The sequence below is a fragment of the Centropristis striata genome, chromosome 3 (assembly GCF_030273125.1).
Source record: "Centropristis striata isolate RG_2023a ecotype Rhode Island chromosome 3, C.striata_1.0, whole genome shotgun sequence".
In the NCBI taxonomy this organism is placed as follows: domain Eukaryota; kingdom Metazoa; phylum Chordata; class Actinopteri; order Perciformes; family Serranidae; genus Centropristis; species Centropristis striata.
The window spans coordinates 8,717,488-8,740,787 of record NC_081519.1 but is presented as its reverse complement, the minus strand read 5'-3'; the positions used below and the strand labels follow the sequence as shown (position 1 = coordinate 8,740,787).

At 39.3% G+C, this 23,300-nt stretch overlaps 1 protein-coding gene across 1 annotated transcript in view; it reads right to left on the bottom strand.

Moving 5' to 3' along the window:
- The window catches only part of col7a1 (collagen, type VII, alpha 1), an 85,480-nt gene extending 67,416 nt beyond the window's left edge, over positions 1-18,064 (bottom strand). The window contains exons 1-32 of the mRNA XM_059330356.1: positions 18,001-18,064; positions 17,692-17,872; positions 16,979-17,135; positions 16,784-16,877; positions 16,516-16,674; positions 16,221-16,378; positions 15,795-15,924; positions 14,567-14,686; positions 13,346-13,501; positions 12,428-12,547; positions 12,196-12,345; positions 7,975-8,091; positions 7,449-7,595; positions 7,194-7,319; positions 6,930-7,076; positions 6,024-6,146; positions 5,567-5,833; positions 4,690-4,833; positions 4,451-4,582; positions 4,181-4,327; positions 3,226-3,357; positions 2,980-3,129; positions 2,750-2,886; positions 2,520-2,646; positions 2,284-2,427; positions 1,467-1,648; positions 923-943; positions 708-734; positions 568-612; positions 348-461; positions 194-265; positions 63-98 (exon numbers count right to left, since the gene is read on the bottom strand). Coding sequence (XP_059186339.1) covers positions 63-98; positions 194-265; positions 348-461; positions 568-612; positions 708-734; positions 923-943; positions 1,467-1,648; positions 2,284-2,427; positions 2,520-2,646; positions 2,750-2,886; positions 2,980-3,129; positions 3,226-3,357; positions 4,181-4,327; positions 4,451-4,582; positions 4,690-4,833; positions 5,567-5,833; positions 6,024-6,146; positions 6,930-7,076; positions 7,194-7,319; positions 7,449-7,595; positions 7,975-8,091; positions 12,196-12,345; positions 12,428-12,547; positions 13,346-13,501; positions 14,567-14,686; positions 15,795-15,924; positions 16,221-16,378; positions 16,516-16,674; positions 16,784-16,877; positions 16,979-17,135; positions 17,692-17,872; positions 18,001-18,064 — 4,026 coding nt within the window. The remainder of the gene's footprint in view (positions 1-62; positions 99-193; positions 266-347; positions 462-567; positions 613-707; positions 735-922; positions 944-1,466; positions 1,649-2,283; positions 2,428-2,519; positions 2,647-2,749; positions 2,887-2,979; positions 3,130-3,225; positions 3,358-4,180; positions 4,328-4,450; positions 4,583-4,689; positions 4,834-5,566; positions 5,834-6,023; positions 6,147-6,929; positions 7,077-7,193; positions 7,320-7,448; positions 7,596-7,974; positions 8,092-12,195; positions 12,346-12,427; positions 12,548-13,345; positions 13,502-14,566; positions 14,687-15,794; positions 15,925-16,220; positions 16,379-16,515; positions 16,675-16,783; positions 16,878-16,978; positions 17,136-17,691; positions 17,873-18,000) is intronic.
- Positions 18,065-23,300: the final 5,236 nt, after the last annotated feature.

Sequence of the window (23,300 nt, the reverse complement as noted above, 5' to 3'; positions counted from 1 at the left end):
GCACTTCACATTCACACATCCACCAAACATCTCCGTGGGTCAGGAGAACAAGAGTTACTCACTCGATCTCCTCTGATGCCAGGTAAACCTTGCGAACCCTGCACACACAAAAACATAATTTTGTTGGAAACCTCGATGCTAATACGACATGAACACGTCCGATGGGTTTGTGGGTTCTGGTCCCTTTACTCACCGGGACCCCTGCATTTCCAGGGGCACCTGGTCTTCCTGGCAACCCTGGACTTCCATCAATGCCAGTAAAACCCTAAAAACATAAAACAAACAGATTGTTACTTCAGTCTTCATTAGGAAAGTTTGTATAGTTTTTCTATCCAAACTGTACTCACTCTCTCCCCCTTTTCTCCTTTAACCCCCAGTGAGGGGTCAATGGACTGGCCTGGTGGACCTTGGCGTCCTTCAGGTCCTCTGGGGCCTTCCCTCCCAGGCACACCATCACGACCCTACATCACACACACACACGTATTGGACACCACATTTGTTTGTACACTAGTATTATGAAAAATCAGCATATTGCGGTTAACAGGTCACTGTTAATAAATGACTCACAGGGTCTCCTTTGCGTCCATCGACACCATCTCTGCCTCTCTCACCCTGTGGAGTCAAACAAACAAAAATGGTGCTTTCTCAGCAGAAAATACAAATTACAAGGAGAGTGGTGAAAGATTTAGAAACTTTCTGTACTGTACCCTCTCTCCACGTTCTCCCCTCGGACCCTAAAAGAAAAAGGAAAGATTGAACTTAGAAATCAAACAGGAAGGAGGAGGAGCCAAGATAACTTAAAGGATGTTTCTGACAGTCATGAAATCTACAGTACGTCCATCAAAACTGGAGTCTGTCCAATCATTATTATCACAGGTTCAAAGGTTTTAATGCAACATGAAAATAGAGGTAGAGAACTCACCGCAGGGCACTGAGCAGCACACTGAAACAAACAAGGACAGAGACATTAGGCTGTGAGGTCTTTGTATGGATGGATTTTTTTTTTAATTGACAATACCAGTACTAATACTAAGACTCTCAAAGTGTCTCAAACAGAGAAGTTAATTTGCCATCCCATCCAAACCATTTTACATGGATGCATTACTTGCTGTACTCAAATCACCGGTCACATTAAATGAACGGCTGCAGTTATTGGCTGAGGCAAACCAGACAAATTGTACATTTAAAGAAAAGAGTAAAAAGAGGACCAAACGCAGTATTAAGTATTAAGACTACTTTATACTGGGTTATTTAAGTTATTACATCCCATGCTATTTACATTTGTAAATAAGCAAAATATATACCATGATAAACATTTTTTGGAGCCTGCGTCCAATGTTATTGTATACAAATATATAAGTATGTATTTATGTCAAATAGCTGAATTCACAGAGTTTTTGAACTATTCAGATCACAACAAGACTGAAAAAAAAGATTGAACAAAAAATGTGTCCTTTTTCCAGCACTCTCCTTACTTCTTGTGTTGCTGTGCCGAAGCCACAGAGCAAGTCTGCCAGGCCGGTATGAACACCATCCAGCTGTGCTCCATCACGAGCGTACAGGATGTTCTGGATGCTGCCGTCCGTCACTGCGCGCCGCAGCTCCTCAGTATCAGCCTGGTCCACACCCACTGCTATTACCTTCACACCTAGCACACACACACACACACACACACACACACCAAAAAAAAGGTTACACAGAACAGAGATAGATTTTTGGAATTGGACGTGTAGAATACGAAGACGGGTTGTTACAGAGACACATGTACAACATATTGCCCATATTGTTCAGCTTGTTTAAAGGAATACTTCACCTACAAAATGACCATCTGTTTTTGAAGAAAACTTAATTTTTTTTTGTTGTTTTCTCACAAAGCTTGTGCAAGTCTGCAAATTCAGACAGTTTATGCAGAAGTATTTTAAATAGTAAGCGAAAATGCTTGTGTTTGGGAAATAGTGGTCAAACACTACCAGATGTTTTGGTATTGTTTTGGTGTTGTTAAACTCCCCATTTATTTAATTTCATCAAGGATTTATTCCACTTTTGGAATCTTCGGTCACAGTGGAGGCATGTGTAAAAAAAAAAAAAAAGTTAATCAGGTGAAATATCCCTTTCAGTTTTTTTAAAGATCAATTTAAATACACTTCCATGTTTAAAACCTGAAACTCAGTAATCCAGATAAAGCAGACTATAGTGATCTGTTGGTGCAGTTGGTTACTTCCAGCTAGATTACAGTAAACCCTCAGTTTCTGCCTGACTGCTTGTTGGTCTTCTCTGGCTCACCTGAAGCCCTGAGACTGTGCGCTGCCAGAGTCAGGTTGTCGGCGGATTTTTTGTCAGCGATGATGACAACAACACCAGGCACCCTCGGCCTCCGTCCAGTTGTGGGGGTCAGAACGTACTGCCTGGTGTATGTCACCGCCTCGCCTGCAGAGGGAGACAGATAATACCACAACTCCTCACACACACACACACACAGCAGTAAGAAGAAAAATACAAGAGACAAAAAATAAACTGACCAATGTTGTTCCCGGGGGTGTCGTCAAACGGTGTAGACTGGATCTCTTGAAGAAGTGTGTCTGATCGGCTGTGGCGATTAAGCATAAACCATATTTTGGGTCTGTACCCGTATACTACAACTCCCATCTGAAACAGGCAGAAAACAGGCACAATTTAGGGAGTGGACGGCTAAAAATGACCGTGCCAGCTGATTCTGTTTTTTTTTAGACTGACTGTTCAGGAGTAGTACCTGAGAGTCGCGGGGTCCGACAGTATTAAGCGACCGAGCTGCACTTGTGAGGAGTGCGCGCAGTGGTCTCGCGAGGCCAATCCGATCTGTAGATGCTGGCACCAGAAAGACCACATCCAGACGCCCACCCACACACACTGCAAACAGAGAAGTTTGTAGGGTTAAACACCGCATCAAAAGGTGTTTAAAGGTTTAGTTTGTATTTAAAAGAGGATGTGTTGGTGTGTTACCAGTGTGCTCATCAACAGAGGTCTCAGTTCCCAGTCCATCTGCAAACGTGGGCTGCACGGTAAATCTATATCGACGGCCCAAACGCAGCCCAGTCACCTGGTAAGTGCTGGACGCAGCAGGAAGCGTAACAGACAAGCCTCGACCGTCATCTGAGGAGTGAGAACAGTTCTAATAATAGGACTGGAGAGCAAGCAGAGAGCAAGAGTCTTAAAACAATAAATTACAGCATGGATAATGACATTTACCGGTCTCATCTCTCCAGCGTAGAATATATCCTGTGGCACCTTGCAGTGGAGTCCAGCCAACCCGCACCGAATTCTGGGTAACCTCCGCCACTTGTAAAGTTGTGGTTCGTATTGGCGGAGTAGTGGTACCAGCTGGAGACAGATAAGAAGCACGGACATTTGATTTGACATTTCATCCAATATATATTTGAAAAATTTTGTAAAATGGTGCAAAACCAAACTATTGCACATAAGATAAACTAACACTATGGAAAACCTTGAAAGTCAGTGAGAAACCTCTGAACTTAATGTGTAAGTGTGTAAATTACTACTGAGGCCTACAATGTCATATGTAGCATGTTGTATCTTAATTTATTCAGCGTTTATGAAGTACATTTTATTTAAAAATGTCAAGTACTGTTGAGTCAATGCATTCTTTTAAGAGGATATTTAAAGCCTTACATCTATTGTTGTTATTTTCTCCAGGCTACACATGTTGGAGCAGTGGTAGAACAATTAATCGATAAGCTGTTTAATCAGAACGACTAATGCTATTTTGAGATAACCTGCATCTGCAAATGCTCGCACTCACAAGGCCAATTATATGACTGAGCCAAAATGAACATTGTTTTTTTTATTTTACTTATGTAAGAAATCTCAGAAATAAGGAGTTGCTAAGTGCAGTAAAACTTGTTTTTTTGTGTGTACATGTAGTTTTTTGATGACCTGTAAATATTGATTTGATATCATTTTTTATATGAAAAAAATTGCACTGCAGACAGAGTGCAGAAGTGTGAAATAAATGTTCACTTAAGTTCAGCAATTTCATGCCTCATTTGCTATTATTATGAAATTGTTGCATTTTATCAACAATGACATGTGATCAGCTGCCCTGCCATGGATCGAACGCTACTTTTAAGAGTTATTAAAAATGGTGATACCTTGAAAATAAAGAATATAGGAAGACACAACTCACGTGTGGTGATTCTGACAGACACGGGGCTTCCCTCTCTGTTTTGAACTAAAGCCATGACCTGCACCTCATACTGGGCTCCAGGATCCAAGCGGTCTAAATCCACCGCTGTCACATCTCCACCCACCACCTGACTCCTCTCTTCACCACCTGCAGCAGCACAAAGTAATGTAACACAGTCTGAGATAACACATCCAGCACAGAAACTGTTATTATTCTAAGATGTGAAATCTATGTAAGCGGAGTTTATCATAAAAAGTGAACAGGAAGTACCCTCTGTTTTCCTCCAAGTCACACGATACGCCGTTGCTCCCTGCACACCAACCCAAGTGACTCGGACGACCTCTCCCCGGGCCTCCTGGACTTGAAGGGATGTCACAGTCCCGACCACAGTCCGATCTGACTCTAAAGATCGGGACAGGAATTAATCAGTCAGATATTCTATTTTTTATCACCCGACTCATAGCAAAGTTTCTCTGAAAAGCGTGTATTTGACAGGTTCAGCGTGGTACCTGTTCTGATGCTCAGGATGGAAGGACTTCCCTCTCGGGAGCCAGTGAGCGGAGAGACTGATACACTGTAGGCTGAATCTGCCTGTAGCCCATCAATGGAGAAGGAGGAGACATCAGCGGGCACATTACGAGTTGTTTCAACCCCTGCAGCAGTAAAACAGACAGAGATGGAAATGTAGAAATGTGTCTTCAATGTGTCATCTTCAACAAACAAAATGTATTTAATTTAATTTATTTTCATTTATTTATTTATATATTTAAGTTTATTTCGGCCATTTTCAACATATACAAGTCAAACACATATATCAAATACAATTAAAAAAAATACTATTAAGTAATTACTTTTGCAGAAGTGTAAAACCAAAGAAGTTAATTCTGACCAATAAAGTGTAGGCTGAAGCCTTAGCTTATAAGACCTAACCTTTTTTCATGATACACTGAAAACAAAAGAAAGACAACTAAATATATATATATACATACATACACTACCTACACCACAAAAGTCCCAAACAATAATGTATATACACACCAGTTATAATATTTTAACAAAAATATTTGGTGTATTTAACATTTTCTTACTTTCAAAAACAGAAGTTACCTCCTTTGACTATATAAATCTTTGTTTGCATTTGTTCTCATCTTTGTTTTTGTAAATTGGAACAATTTCTCCATACAGTCTGGAGGCATCTTTTTTTTTTAACTTGAGGTTAGAAGAGGCTTACAGCCACAACACTTATCTAAACACTTACCAATTACTATTCTTATTTTGCCCTGTTATCTTGTATTTTGATGCATCTTGTGTCCGTAAAATACTATTAATATTACTATAATAGTATTATTATAATATTATTATAGTATTAATGCTATCATTGCTTACCATCATCTCTCCGCCAAGTGATTTTATAGCCGGTTGCCCTCGCTGACCGTGTCCATGAAATGCGTATCCTCTGAGCTGTGACATCAACGATGCGAAGGCCAGACAATGATCCACCGTTGGGATTAGTCCGACTCGTCAGAGTGACCACCTCACCGACGCGTCGATCAACCACCGCTGCAACCCCGATCACCAGAGCCTCGTCTGGCTGCAGGCCGTCTATGGTGTAGGATGAGACCTCAGCTCCCAGCATACGGGCCTGTTCTGCATCTGTAAAGGGAATAGAAGATCATACATATTAAGAACTGATTATACAACTGCTTCTGCTGCTGCTGTTTTTTTAAAGGATCATGAAATAAGAATGAAAAATACAGCTTTTGCTTTGTCTTTAATTCAATGTAAAAGAAAATACAATTTTCCTAAATAAAGTCAGAAAGACAATGCAGTATATAACACTTACTGCTGCCTTGTCTCCAAGTAACCCTGTAGCCCGTGGACCCGGGAGCAGCCGTCCAGGCGATTCGAACTCTCCGACTGTTTGCGTTTGTCACTCTGAGGTTAGTCACTCTGCTAGCACCTTGCTCTGAAATAAAGGGCATACAGGTCAAATTCAATGTATAGGTCTTCTCAAGAAAGCAAGCCTCCATTCATGCAGGAATACCATTTTTGGCATATTTTCAGACAACGTGGGACAAAACTGTATTTGCGTCCACACAGGCTCCATTCATTTAGCTCTATGTGGTCTAATTTGCACAAGTATCATCACAATATAATGTATATTGGTTCGTTGGAAAACAAATACAAATAAATAATAAAAATACAATATTTGCTGATTAGTCTGTCATCATACGATTTTTTTGAGATATATTTTTATTGCATTTTCCAACATAGGCAAAAACAACAAACAACACACTGTGGCCACAAAAAAAAAACAAATATCCAACTACTTATTATGTAATACAGACAATAAAATGAAAATGATCTCTCCCATTACAATTGACAGTGACGTAGCAAATGCATATCTGGGAAAAAAAGAGCAGTAAAAATTTTTTTTTACATTTTACAATAATGTTAATTTCCATTTTGAGAGAAAATGCTATGTTTTTTTAAAGGAAAATTGAAAATAATAATAATTATAAGTGAATTAATGTCCTGCCTTATAACCCAAAAACATGAGTCAGGCAGTTTCCCTCATCACCATATGATTTTCATTTGATTAAAATATAATCATAAAACACATGAACCCTAATAGTAGAGGATGAATTACATTAAAAATTAGATAGGAATTTTATTTAGGATTGGTCATTTCCAGGAACAGGAGAACAGGATGAAGCACACAGCAGCACAGTGTGAAGGCTAAACCCACCTGGTTTAATAGAGACAGTAACCGGGTCTCCTTCATTTTCTCCAACCAGCGCAGTGACACTGACAACATAAGACACTCCCACTGTCAGGTCCCTGAGGTCGAGGACTGTTTGGTTCCCAGGGATAACCCGTATTTCCTCAGTTCCCCCTGACACGACATGAAACAAAGAGAGACACTATTTTCACAAGAATGTATTCATTTATAATTGGACACTAAAAAACATAATTGAATACTAAAATAATGACTAAAAATCAGCCAGTGTACCTTCTGTGTTGAGGATGATGATGCGGTACTGTGTGGCCCCTGCCACGCCGGTCCAGCCGAGCCTAGCAGTACTGCCCAGGGACTCCACAACTCTCAGGTTGGACACCCTCCCCACAGGCTGCTCCTCTGCAACACCAGAGAATCAGGAGCACAAAAAACGTATTCAGAAGTTGGAATTCAACTTCCAGTGCACATATGATTCATAAATCAACCCAAAATAAAATCAGTTTTGTGCCCCCAGGCTGAGTATCTGACCTCTGGAGGTGGTGGAGACAGGTGTGGCCTCCTCACGACCTTCGAACAGGGTGTACAGGGTGATGATGTATTCTGTGTTGGGCTGGAGGCCTGTTAGCTCATAGCTGGTCGTGGTTCGAGGAAAGGTCAGGCTCTGGACACGACCTCCTGGAGACAGAGCAACAGTTCAGGATCAGTGGATTTCAGTACATACCTCCTACTACCTGCAACTTAAAGATCAAAGCTATATTTAAGACAACTCAATCAAATCATGCATTAATGAAATAATAAATAGGTCATCATCATACAGTGCACATAGCATTACTGTTATCTATATTAACAGAAACAAGGTTAATTAAAATTAGAGCTGAATCAAATACACTTTGTAACAACATGATTCTTTTTTAGGCTTGATTTAGCAAATATTGATTTCTTGTGATCATAAAAATAACATGTCCAGCAACTACAATGACAGATTGTAATATACAAAAAGATTGCAAAAGGGACATGTGAATTTTTGAGCGTGTGCGTGACATGCACATCTGACCTTCCCCCTCTCTCCACTCCAGGCGGTAGCCTTGAGATGACTGAATGATTCTCCACGTGAGGCGAATGGTGGAGGGGCCAGTGGTAGCTGCTCTGAGCACCTGCTGCTCCTGACGCTCTGAGGGAAACACACGATATATTATACACATGTTATTATGTAATATGTCATATATAAGAAAGGCTATTTCCATCAATCCACACTGCAAAAAAGCCAACTTGTATTTTTTGGCCTAAAACAGTGATTTAAGTTGGTAAAACTTGGAAATATAAATTATTGACATTTAGGGCAATAATGTAAGTTAGCACAACAAAGGAAGCCAGTTGTCTGCTCAAAAACAAGTTTGTGAGTTGTTGTTACTTATATCTTTAAGTTGGGGTTCACAACAAGGGACAATAGTTCTGCTAACTCTTATTTCTTTGTTGTGAAATTTGGTCATTAGCGAAAGCTAGCGGCTAACTGATGCTATCAGCGCTTTCTTGTTACAGCTACAAGAGTAGCCATTAGCGTATCAATGCTAACTCAAAATTGTGGTAGCAACATCAGCTGACATTTCATAGCGGCGTTACAATCGTGCCAATTGAGCACATTGCAGAAGTTAGCAGAAGTAAGGATTAAAAGTTATTACAATGTAAAATTATAAGTTAGTACAACTTACAGTTGAGTTGACAAAAATCTGAATTCAGAGTTGAGCAAACTCAAAAACAAAACTTAAAATATTTAGTTTGTCGAACTTAAAATTTTATCGAAGTTTGCCTTGAAATTTTGAGTTCACCCAACTTTTCTTATTTTGCAGTGCATCAATGAAACATGTTCAAAGATAGAAGAACAATACTGATATGATTGGTTTATTGGGGGAAGGAAAGCACACTAACTAAACTAACAATTATCTTTGTATTGTTTGCATTGTGTTTTTATTCATGTTTTACACTTTTTTGTTATTGGGCTTGTATATACATGGCTTCGACAGGCAGTGTTACCTTGCTGAGCTATGGCAGAGGGAAAGTCACACAAAGTGGAAACTTGATATAAAAAGCCTACTAAGACTAAGATACTAACTTGATTTGACTCACTCAGACTTTTAGACTTTGAATATATTTTTGCCCAGAGCGAGCACCTTGTATTTTTTACTTTATACCAACACATTGCTTAAAAAAAACATGTCTTGGTGGCCGTAATGGAAAGGAGGCAAGAGAGTAATGTATTATATTAACATGGACTCAAAGAAATGTGACACTAATATTTGAATACACAAAACCAAATACAAAAAAGTTGACACTGTGAAAAACATAATAAAAACAGATTGGAATGATACGCAAATCATTTTTGTCCTACATTCAATTGAATGCAATACAAAGACCAGATATCTAATGTTGTAACTGATATACAACTTTTTAATTATTCAGTTTATTTACATTTCAACTGTGTCCCAACTTTTTTGGTATCACAATTGTAGAGCTGCACTGCTGAACGCATGCATTGCCCTCGGAGATGGAGAATAGTCCATGTACATAATGGACTTATTTGTAAAAAGACATTGCTTCATTGTTAACAACTCAATGCTGAATGAAAAAATGTCTTCCATTTATTGCGGGGAGCCTATTCCAACATAAGCTAAATTCGCTTGTATTCACATGAGGACTGTTCATATAATATTGTTTGTTGTCGCGTTTATATGACGTAATATAAGAAAAGTTTCTTATCTTATAATGGGAAAGGCCCCCATAAGCTGTGCAACACACACATACCACAGTTTTAGTTATGTGAAATTTCAGAAATGATGCTAAAGAAATGCCAATACAACATCCTTCTGTAGATTTGCAAAGATATCACACTAATGAAGTCTGACATCAACTTGCCATTATGTAAAGTGTTGTGTCTTCTTCTTCAAGGTATGAATAGATACATCATGAGATTTGGGGTTTAAGCACTCAAGCTTTTTTGTTATTTCTGTCATTACTCAGCATCTCTCTGGCCTCACTGCAAACCAACAGAGAAAAACTAAACTGAAGCAAGTGATTATGAATAAACATGCCACTCTGAAATCCAACCAGATCCACAATCCATTGTTCAACAGCCAGATGCAGCATTTCATTTACATACATAACCTTCAGAGTTTCCTGCCAGAGTTTTTGTTATCTTTGGTGTTCAGGAACCTGTTGTGAAATGATACAAAACTACTGTTTTGAGGAGCTGCCCATTTTCTGTCACTGGCAGCGAAATAAATTAGAGTTAATGAGTTTTTAATCCCACACCTCTGCCCTCAGGCTGCAGGTGGAATGGACTTGGTTCAAAGAAATACTCTCTGTGACAAAGACCAAAACATTCACACAAAAGGTCGCCCCAGCAATCACTCTCTCTCTGATACTGTATGTGGCCTCAGGTGTTTTCATGTTCGAGTGATGAACATCAACACATCAACAGGAAAGTGCCAGGTGTCAGTGGGAGGGGATACAGGTCAAAGAACAAAGTCTACAGACATGTGGCATCAGAGGAAAAGGCACCCACTGGTGTTTCTCTTAGGCCTGAGAGTCAGACTGTTCACTAACTGATTCAACATTTTACTACAAAACACATTTGCTTGATTGAATGCCACACACAGCTATTGAAGTGGTTGGAAATGTGGAAGAAGATAAATATAACCCAAAAATCCATTGAAAAAAGCCCTTAAACTTTAAATGTCACGCAGTCTTTAATATATGAAATAACTTAAAGTTAGACATTGCATATGCAAAATGTTATAACTGAATTATTAATGACATATTTGCAAAGAAACATGTTGGCTTAATTCAATGTGGTCTTCACTAAAACAAATCAACATTTTTTCCTAATGAGAAGGAACAGACAACTCATCACAAAACCCAGACACCACAAACGGTTGTTCCTCTGCTGGTTTACACAGGAACAAACAAGAGAGAAACAAGCTGAGCAACAGTTTAAGTTAGCGGTATACAGTATAGAGCACTGTGTATATCTCTCCTGTTTGATAGCAGAACGAGGCCACACCAAGGTTTTCAGTGCTCCATTTCTCTCAGCTCTCCACTCAGTGCAGTGACTCAGTCTTCATTCAAATAACACTGGTGCGACTGAAGTGACGCCATATGGGCCCTACTCACGAGAGACAGATGGTGTGTGTGTGTGTGTGTGTGTGTGTGTGTGTGTGTGTGTATAATGAGTGTGTAGGTGTAGGCGAAATGTTCCTTAAACAGAGCTAAACAGTAACATGTGTAGGTTTTGAGACGAGACATAAATGCCACAGAAGATTGTTGGCCATATTCCTCCTGTCTGCTTTCTGTTGACTTTATGATTTTATGATTTTTTTGTTTTTATCTGTATACATGCATATTTTATTTTGTGTGGGCAGTACATTTCATTTTTTTATTTTTTTTATCCTATTTTTAATTTATTTTATCTTATTGCATTTTACTGATCTATTGTTTTCTACATCTCTTTGTATTGTTTTATCTATTTATTGTTTGTGCAGCACTTTGGAAACCTTATGTTTGCTAAAATTGTGCTGTATAAATAAAGTGGGTTGGATTGGATTGTCACACTGTGATTCCTGTGTCTGTATGAAGACTCCCAAAATGAAATATAATATGTAAATTACTTGATAAATGAATGAAAATGCCATTAAATGCAACAAAAATAAGATTAAAAATAATTGTAGGCATTAATAAATTGATAAAATGTGACATAAATTGATATATCAATTCTTATTTTTTTTAACCATTCTATCAATTCCCCTACTTATCTTCTTTACAAAATAATTAATTCATTTATTCATTCATTTTTACCTTGATTTATTATTTTTTATTTCTGTTAATATTTATTTAAATTAAAAATAAAAATATTCATTTGTATCACATTTAATCAATTCATCAATGCTTACAATCATTTTTATTATTATTTTGGTACATCTGATGCCATATTAATGAATGAATGAAATTATTTATTTATTTATTTTATTTGGCAGCTTCCATTCTCCATATTCCTGTAATTAGCAGGACACTACAGAGGGCACGCACCACTTTTACAACAATTATTTTACTGCAATTACTTATAAAGAAGCATGAACACAAAAATAGAAAATAATTTAGTGTACTGTGGAAATTGTGTCTTTGTGTAAGTGAGAGGCAAAAGGGTCCAATAAACACCAAAGAACTTCACAGAGAGCAGAAACAGATTTTTGCTGTTGTGATGAACTGCTGACACCACACCTACCTATCTTGAACCTGGCCGTTCCTGCAGGGCCCTCAGTGTTGCCCTCGTACAGAGGGATGATGGTGACGATGTACTCGGTGTCTGCCTGCAGCCCGGACAACGTGTGAAACTCACTGCCACCGGAAACCTCCACCGTCTCCACATTTCGACCTTTGTGAGCAGAAATACAGAAATATAATGATTTTTTTTAATTGACTTAATTGCAGAAATGCCACATGTTGTTCGTCCTGACCTGTAAACGGTCCCCAGACCAGACGGTAGGCCCGTGCACCGCTGACGCCTCTCCACCGCACACGAACGCTGCCCTCTGACTCCGTCTCCACTGACAACTGCTGCACTGCCTCAAGGCGCACTGACACATGCAAAAACATGAACACACAGACACTTTGAATAATATTTGATAATTATACTGAAACCCTTTTTCAACCAAAATGAGACAGTAATACTATACATGCACTGAATTACATACACATAATGTATCACTGTTTCACAATCGCACCATTTTTTTTAACTTTGTTACAAAATAGACAACTGTATTATAATATATCTACTGATTATAACCAAATTACAAGCATTTACCATTCAAATATATATCTAGGGGTGTGTATTCAGTACGATTCAGTTTATTGCCATATATTACTGATACTATAATGAAGGTAATATATTCCCATTTTTTAAATCTAATTTTACAAAAAACTGTTGTAGTATAAAAAAACACCATATGCATAAAATTTGAGACAAAACCTGACTCCAAAATCGTTGTAATGTTGTCTAATAATGTAAATAAAAAGAGAATGTGATAAGTTGTTTCCTATTGACATACATTCACTTGAAAAATGCATATAGGCAATTTATATTTTACCTTCTAACGTCTATCTGGGTTGTAAAAGAAAATTTTCTTTTTATGCAACCAGAGAAGTTGGATCTGCATTTGCATTTATCACAGTCCTTCAACATCATGGCACTACTTTTTGTGCAATCTATCTCATACAAATGTTTGCATGTGAACTATGTATTAAAACCTGATTCAGTGTTTCTGAGTATCACTTAACATAATATCAGGATATGCGCAAAACCCAACTGGATACTTTCTTACACCCCTGCATAACAGCATCAAAGGCTTTGACTATGGGCCACACGGTGGACTCACATGTGCGGGCGTTGAGGATGGACGGGGATGCAGAGTTTCTGGGAAAAAGGGGGTAGAGGCTGATGACATACTCTGTGTCGGGCTGAAGTGACTCCAAGGTGACAGATGTGGAGTCTGCAGACAGAGACTGCTCCAACAGCTGGGTTGCTGGCTGACCTGCTCATCCAACCACACAGCAGACAGGGCAAGCAGACAAGCAGGAAGAGGCAGGAGACCAATTAGTAATGACAATCACAAATTAAACTGTACAGTATGTCATTAGACGAATTAGCTGAAAACAAGCGGAAATAACATGGGATGTGTCCTCAGTTTATTAGCATTACCTCATTCTCACCTCGGAGCACAAAGTGTGGCAGTCAGCCATCTGTGCAGAAGTATCGTTCAAAGGCAGTGCACAGTTTGTGTGTGTGTGCATGACTTGTCCTATATGAGCTTGGTTGTCTGTCAGTATCCGTCTTGTTTTTCTTTTTTAATTATCAGTGCGAGTACCGGCAGACACAGACACATGTAGAAACATCACCCCCCATCATTACAGGCTACACACTGGCCTCATTTAAATACTCTAACACATGTACCAGCCTAACTAGTCAGAAGAGGAGCTCCATGTGAGACTGGCACTCCTGCCACATGTTCGGAGGTTGAAACTGTTTATATCAGCCCTCAGGGGCCACTTTTCTCTCCTGAATCACGGAATAAGCACTCAGACATCTTGACACTGTTATGATATATGCCACACCCTGTCTCTACAAATGCACAGCAACAAAATTACTGACAACTTCGTCACAGAAGTGAATTTCACTGCCTCTTAATTTCAAGTCTGGTGAGGATAAATGTATTTGATATTTTAGGTAATGATTGGGCAATAAAAACCCGTACTGACAGCCAGAGCCTGAGGGTGATACGGTGTTAGAGAAGCTCATGTTCCTCATCCTCAGCGTTGACTGCTTTACATTCTCAACATGTTTCCAACTTGCCACCAAAGGTTAACTGCTATAGACTACAGTAACAACTTTTCCTCCTTCATTTTTTCTGTTATCATTCACTCTGTCAAGATCAGTTTTTGTGACATGATAATTCTGCCACAACAGAAGTTTTTCTGTGTTCAAAAGAGGATGTGTTTGGAATGTAATGTAAACTATAATCGGGCACACATGCACAAGTGAGAGAAAGTAAAGAGAAAAGATTGGTAGAAACAGAAACAGAGGTATGTGTGTGCCTGACCTCGTGGTCCATAGGTGAGTCTGTAGCCCTGCACAGGAGTCGACGGCTGATTCCAGCCCACAGAGAGAGAGAAGAAGCCTGCCTGGATCAGGCGAAGACTGGTGACCCCTGGCAAAGATCCTATATGAGGAAAAAAAGACATAGAAGGTGTATGAAATGTGATTACATTCAATTAACATTAAAAGGTATGATATGCAGGAATTTCCTGGTGAAAAAAAAGTTGACTCCTACAAAGGTATATCTTCCCACTAGAAGAGTGTGGCACTGTCTGTATCTGCAGAGATTCCTCTGCTGGATTTTGTGTTTTATTTTTATTTTGCTGTGTGCAGGATCTTTATGGGCATCAGCAAAGAGCCTTCAGGGCTGCAGCACACTCCTAGACTGTCAAATACCTTGGCATAGTCAAACTCATTCGCTTTCTGATACTAATGCACGCGGCATCCTTTAGCATCTGTGTAATACAAAGCTGCAGTATTTGGCAACCTGGAATCAGAACAGGTTGATACATTGATGTGTTTACTCTGCTTCTCGTCTTTCTCCACTGCTGTGTGGTACCATTGGTGTGTTTCTCTGAATGAGGGCAGGTGTGAGCCACACACACACAAAGTAGAGAGGCACAGCGGACAGGAAGAAGTGTGCTCATTGCAGCACCTTCCCACAGGTTTGTGCAGAGCTGTGGGTGTGTTTATTTGTGTTTTAAAAAGGAACCATCATGGGGTGGTCGGTAGCGTAGTGGGTTACGCAGGCGCCCCATGTGTAGAGGCTACAGTCCTCGCTGCAGCTGGCCCCGGTTCGAGTCCCGCATCGGACGGCCGTTTACTGCATGTCATTCCCCTCTCTCTGCCCCCTGCTTCCTATCTCTCTTCAGCTGTCCTGTCCATTAAAGGCATGAAAAAGCCCAAAAAAATACATTTAAAAAAAAAAATAAATAAAAAAAAAAAAAAGGAACCATCATGAAACATTCAGAAAAAAAATTCTGATTCATTGCTTTGTTCTCACTAATGTTGCTCCCTCTCTTCATTCACTGTCTAGTTTGCTCGACCACCACTGCTCTCTTTCTCTATCTCTGGCTCATTGAGTCATTGGTTCCAGCCCCCGCCCCTCCAGACCTGCCCACACTGGTTAAGTGGTCACAGATAATGAATAAAGGAATTATACCTTTAAGGGTTCTGTCTTGTGGGAAAGACATTGACACTGGTGACATTTGCAACCTTTGCTTTATACTCACTGGTTCGTTGCTTGGCAGAAGTAGACTCCCCCACACTGTTAGGGTATTGGGCGATGACAGTCACCAGGTAGTCAGTTCCTGACCTCAGCTCTCGTGCAGTAAAGGTCCTCGTACTGGCTGAGACAGTCTCCTGCAGGAAGAGACAGAGGTCATTTAGTCATCAATCAAGCCAAGGACAAGTTTTTGCAAAGTGAATGACTGAAATAGATGAGTGATCTTCATCATGTCTGCCAGGGGAAGGGAATTTCACTCTTTGCTCTGCCAAATTTTAATCTCTACAGCATCTACACGGAGGAGATCCACCCATTAGACATGTTTATACTAAGCGTGAAGGCATGTGTTCGGCGTGCAAAGCATGATTGACTTTGGCTTTAAAAAACTGCCACTACAATCTGTCAGGAATATTATTCCAACACCTGGACTCACCTGACGCAGTTCAGCTGTGATAGGCTGACCCAGGCCGGAGAGTGGCACATACTGGACCACATAGCCACTCACAGGCCCCCCTGCTGCACTCCAGCGCAGCCTGAGACTATCAGCGGTCTGGCCTGTGAACTGGATGTTGGATGGACCAGAAAATGCCTCTAAAAAGGAGAGGAGAAAGTGGAGGCAGGATGACACATAGATGCAAGTTAATTGTCAGACAATGAAGTCTGAGACAGTAGTCAGACACATACTGTATATGTGTATTTACTGATGTTACTTTATATATGGTACTAACCATCACTAGCATAGACTCCTCCTGCCTTGGAGCACACTTGGGGGGTCACAAGAGGAAGAAGTGTGTTGAGCAGTTTGAAATCCCCAACGAAGGAGGTAAAATCACTGCTGGGCTGGGAGGAGATCTGAGACAACTCATTCCTGTCTGCACTCTTTATGCCTAACAAACCACAGAAAAAAAAGAAATTGCAGTTGCTCATAAGCAAGTCTAAAGACCAATCCAAATTACTCTTGAGTACGAGAGGAGAGACTGCAGGTAAGACACCTACCAACCGCAAAAACATGCACTCCTTGACTGCGCAGCTTCTGTGCTGGTTCCTGCACACGGTCTTGTGACTTCCCGTCTGTGATCAGGATAGTGATCTGTGGGTTAAGGAGGACCAGTAAGTATTATTAGAAACACAAGATATTAAATATGCAGTTTTTACAATTAAAAAAGTCCAAAGAATGGCTGCTCCTCAGACCTTTGGGACATCCCGACTGGTTGAAGGGTTGAAGAAGTTATCCGCAACAAACTTGAGACCAGCACCAGTGCGTGTGTTTCCACCCTTATAGTTCATGTTCTCTACAGCGGTCACCAGCTCAGTGCCAACCAGGTAGGTAGTAAATGTAAACTCAACTCTAGAGGGAGATAAATGTGCATTAAAGGGAGAGTTCGGATTGTTTTGAAGTGAGGTTGTATGAGGTACTTATCTACTGTAGACTATGAATCACAGTTGACATGTCCCCCAGTTTAGAGAAGCAGGCTGGAATATTGACTGTAAATCAAGCCTGAAGTACTGATTTGGACGGAGGCAGCAGCAAAACATATTACTTAAATTACTGTTTTTTTTCAATGTACAGAGCACAGATAACAGCTTCAGTTCTGCACACATAAGCTTTAACAGGGCTGTAAGACAGCAGGGTAAAAACTGCAAAAATATCTAAATTTAGTGCAAAAATATTTTTTTTAGGTGTTTAAAATACGTTTTGCTGCTGCCCCCGTTAACAGCAGAACACTGCTTAGCTTCCATGCCGACACTGCCTTCTTCTCCAAACTGGAGGTGTGCTGACCACCATCTACTGTAGGAAATCCACAACAACTATCCTCGTTAAATATCCAATACTGCACCCATAGTATGATCCTCTGTTGCATGCACAGGAAAGTAATGCGGTAAATATGACTCCCATCAGTCACCTGGAGGTGTCGCTGTACTGTATGGCCCCAAACCGTATCCCTGACTCGCTGACAGAGCTGGCAAATGGCTTGACGATTCCAGCCATGAAGCCCTTCACCTGCAGGAAGTTAGACGGGCCAATACTGGAAGACCCATCAACAAGGAAAACAATATCTGCTGCTTGCACATTATTACACCTGCCTGCAAATACAAAGTATGGAGAATACATGTGAGCACATAAAGACATACTTTCCGTATTTAAACAGACACACAAGAGAAACACCTGGGGCTCATGTGGTAGTTAAGGGGATAATAATCGTTTTTTGTACCCTGAGCTTCAGCCCGTTTGATGGAGGACAGCAGGACAGTCACAGTGAAAAACCAGCTCCACATCTTCACAACCTGGGCACACAGAGAGAAGATACAGCTTTTTATTATGTTCAAAATAATTTAAACCCACTGCAAAACAGTCACAAATGTGTGACAGTATACTGCTTTTTAAAAAAAGTAACTCTTTTCCTCGTGTCTCCAGTAGGGCTGGGCAATATGGACCAAAAGTCATATCCCAATATATTTAGCCTGAATATCGATATATGATATATATACCGATATTTTTATCGCAAAGTGAGAGCAAATGTTCAGTCAAAGCCAACTATGACATGTCACAAGTAGTTTTATTGAAACCGTTTATTAAAGTGAACATAGATACTGTATAGCAGCAGGAGTACGTTTTTTAAAAAAAATCAAAGCTCCATAAAGTGCATTAAAATAAAAAAAATATCTTAAAGAAAAATAGCCAATGAAATAAAATAGGCCAATCTTTTTCTGAAATAAATATATTTATAGGAGAAAAGAATAACAAACAATACAAAATAACTAAATATGACAAACCCTAGTAAGAGCAGCATTTATATATAAAGCAGCTTGCCTGGAGCAAGGATCACAGCTCAAATTTTAACTATATTGATATATGCGATATGGCCTAATTCCATATCACATTTAAAATGATTTGATATATCTTTTAAATCGATATATCGCCCAGCCCTAGCCTCCAGGTCATGATATCAGTCAGTGTTGTAACCCTCTCCCGTTGCCATCCTTCAGCTATTAACTATTCATCTCAATCAAATTTCCTGTTTCTGCTCGTCACCTGATCTTGTCACTTTCCTGTTCAGCTGCATCCCATTAGTCATTTGTTCCACAGCATTTGTTGAGGGTACTTCAGCCCTGTTATTTGTCAGATTGTCAATGTTTCCTTAAGAGTTACAGCCTTTGTTCTTGTCTGTACCTGTTCTCAACCAACGAGCATCTTTGATATTCCTCCTGCCAGCCTCGTCCCTTTGAACACGTTTTTGTTTCCTAAAGGGAAGTCTCTTTTATTGTACCAGTCAAGCTTCACAAGTCTGCTTAAGGCTTAAGTGATAGCATTGTAGTAGTACTGAATAAATCATTCTTAGCTAGCTTAATGACCAAAACTGGAGCTTGTAGTGTAAGTTAAAGCAGGAATATCAAGTCAATATATATATATATATCTTACATAATGCACAAGCAGTCAGTCAGCCAATACAACCACTAAGATGATGCATTGTGACATTACAAATACGGTTTAGTGACTTCTGAAATTATTGCTGGCCTAGCTACTTCATTGGAAAATAGTTTGCGACATTGTGCACATCCCTTCAGATCCTCAGATGGTAAAAGCCTGATTCAGGAAAATCCTGCAAAAAAGGTTACTATGCCAGCATTGACAATAATACTGCCTACCCTGCAAAGCAATGCAGCAAAAGAAAGACTGGCGTATCAAAAGCAGAATCTAAAAGAGATTCTCTCAATAAACGAAAGAAAACGTGTCAATATCCGTAAAGACTTCCAGAGAAGGAAAGCCTCCTGCAAATCATAGCCGAACCCTCACGGCAGCCACTTAATCGAGTTCATGTTTATGTTTGGCTAACTGGCTAGAGCCTCGAATATGTATGAACCATATGTCATCTCAAAGAGATTTAACAGATCAAGTTTGCGAAGAAAACAGGATATTCATTTCCATAGATTTGCAGCTATATAATGGGATCAGAATCACAATCTCGATCAAGATGATTTAAATAAATGTTCTTTTTGTTTTTTTGCTGTTTACAGAAAACTGCCTACCCCAGCTTTAACATCTGCTAATAACAAAAAACAGTATTATGCCTTGCACAGCTGATGGTCTTCCTATTAGGAAATAGTAAGCTACCATGTAATGGTGATGAGGTTTTATAAGGCCTTAATACGAGCCAGGAAAATTATTACTATCCTTATGAACTGTGATCATGAAAAAACAATACATGTGTAATATATATGCACAGGATATTGGACATCCTCAGCATGCTACATATTACTTCTGGGTGATGTTTCCTCCTCAAACACTAAAACATTATCTACCAAGCACTGTCAGTAACTTAAGAATTACAACACGGCAAACATCACAGACACTCACAGTAAGACGTCAAACTTTTCCAAGGCACCTTTTATGCAATTTCTAAGCTCATTCTCTACTACTTCTGTCCATCCAGACACAGATTCAATATTGAAAACACATTGGAAAGTGTCATGATGAATATAATCCATCCATGTTTTACTCTTCATTTGAAGTTAAGCTATTTGCTTTGTATTGCCCTTTCTATTTGGTGTTTGTGATTGTGTTGTCTCTATTACAAATCCTGAATTTGTACTAACTCAAGATTGCTGATCTTTTGTTTGAACATCTCTCCTCACATATCCTATCTTGTTTTGACTGGAAATAAGCAGAATTACAACTCAAAAAGTCAACCAAAATACTGCCTCCTTGTGGCTTATAGTTAAGAATTTTGTATAAGCTTTTTAAAATAGTGAAAATTAAATTATCTTTACTCCCTGCTGTGTAACAAAACAGTTGCTCCTGTTAACTGTGGCCCAGGAGTTTACCCACAGATGGAAATCCTTTTCTGTGACATTACTTCAAGCTCAGACAAAACAAGAAAAAGCTGTTAAAGTAGCTGAAAACAGGTGAACTCATGAATGGGGTAAGAAAAATAGTTGTTATGACTCAATAACCTCTGTGCATGGTAATCAGACAAAACTGAAATCATGAAATATTATGAGCTGCAAAGAATAGCAGACTCATATATGTTGAGACAAACTTATACTGAGTTGCACACATTTACAGATAAAATTCCATTGTTCACTGTAATTGCCATTCAAAAAAAGCCAAAAATGATTCTAATTACTGACTAAACTTCTTGCTGGGGTCTTGCATAAACTAAATCTGCAGTCATGCTCACAACACCAACACCAACTGGTTAAAAATAATACTGGTGTATTATTTACACAAATGTGCATACACAGGTCCACATTGAGACACAGAGAAATATATGCAGAGGGACACAATCCAATAATGCAATGCTGCCTAAACATTCTCTCTCTGTGTCCTCTTTGTCCTCATTAAACAGATAAACTCCTCTGCAGTCCTTTGGTCAGATTGGGGTCTTTTTGACTTAGAAGTGAAGTGGATCGTACCACTCTTCAAAGCATGACCCTCAGACTTTACAACTGTATGTCTGGAATACAGATGCCAGATCTTTATGGACAATATGTACCATTCTGAATTTTTTTTGCTCTTCTTTGGTACATAGAGAAAGCCGGACTTTCTTGTTGTAGATTATTCCCTGACCTTTACAGTACACATTATCAGTGTCAACCATCACTGCTCACAAGTTATGAACAAAACTATCTCTCTTAGCCAATTTAAGTGACATTCATCCAGTGAAAGAAATCCAAAATAAATGTGGGAAATTTCTTTCAGAACAACCTCTTTTCACATTCACCTTTTTTACAGAGGTGATACACGACACAGCAGCTACTGCAAATAGCTGACAGATGTTGAGCCAACGAACAAAGCCTCTCATCTACTCTGTAGAGCCATGGTAGCTTGAGTAAACATTGTCAGGATCAAAACCACTTAAGTTGATGAAACCAAATGTATAAGCAAGAGCAATAGGACAGCAGCGGAGAGAAAGCCCATATAGGAATGCAAAAAATCAACATCATCTGGAACTGGGTCGTCTTCATTGCTTGGCATTTTGTTTAAACACTGACCCGAACCAGACTGACTGTCAGTGTGTTTCCGTTAGAACGAGCCCACATGAAAGACAGCTGTAGTTGATACATGCTGGCAGAATTGAAAGCTACATTAAAGGACTTACACTTTGTTGTCTTACTGTCTTACAACTGTTATGGCTGTTAAAATACCTAGTACAAGCATTTTGGAAAATACATTTATTTGTTTTCTTGCCAACTGGGAATCCACCTTTGGAGTAAGACTTAAGCAAAGAAGTAAATGGCACGTTTCATTATCCAAGTCAATTTCTTGTATTAATGTTAAGAAAAGTTTGCTGAGTCACTCTGATAGCAACAGCTAATGTTAGCAGGCTGGGCATCATTTGACATAGATTAATATATCAATTTAAACATGATCAATAAACATGTACAGATTAATTTGTGTGTAATTTAAACAGCTCCCTTTGCTAACTAAGCTTCACTAAACTCTACAAAAATAGACTTGATATTCAAAATGTGGGGGGTCGCCAGTGTTTTTAAATGAAAGTATCTGTTCCGTGAGACAGGTTACTGACACATGTCAAAGATGCTTTAAGAATAATTTTCTACACAGATTGGCTGTAAGAGTTGAGAAGGTTGATAACACTTATATCTGTCTGGTAAACCGACACCTGTTAGCTTAGCTTAGCATCGCAAATTTAAAAACAGCTATCTCAGTTGTTTACTGAGCGCAAAAACTAAAGTATAAAAACTAAGTTGTGGTTTTAATCACTGCACCCTGGCCAAGAAAAAGGTTGGCACATAACCAAAACTTGTCATTTTTATACTTTAATTTGTGTATGGGTTAAACAATATAACGACAGGTTAAATCGTAACCTTTGGACTCTGCCTGTCTGCAGTCTTTATGCTAAGCTAAGCTAAATGCCTCCTGGCTGTAACTATACATTTACCTACAGACAAGAAAGTGTTGTCAGTCTGCCAATTCAACTCTTAGTAAGAAAGTGACTGAGCTACTTTCCCCAAATGGCAAACTATTTTAGTCCTTTCTATAACATTATTGAGTAGGCCTACTTCATGTACTATACACAGTGTAGGCCTAGTACACAGAGTGCCGTAATAGTCTAAACACAACTGGAAATAGACACTGGATCCCACTGGCCATTTCCTCTTTTAATTCATTCAAGAATTAAAACTTCCAGACATTGCCTGAAGCTCATAATTATCCATAACTGTTTGTTCCCACTGCAAGATGCAGAGCCCACAAACCCAACAAAGTATTTGTCGAAAACATGCAGCACACACATAAACCCTAATATGTTCCAAATGTAAATGTAATGTGCCCCTTTCCCTTTTCAAGATGCAAAGGATTTATTCTAAGACTTTTGCACCTATAAAATTAAATTATGTACAATTAGCTCCCGATGAGCCACATCAACTTGCTCAAGTTTGATGTTATTTTTCTTTTTCCTGTACGGACCCTAATGAAACAGTAATGTTTATTTCTGTTTTTTTATATACATGAGCCAGGTGTTGAGACCACAGTCTATGCCCACAGCTT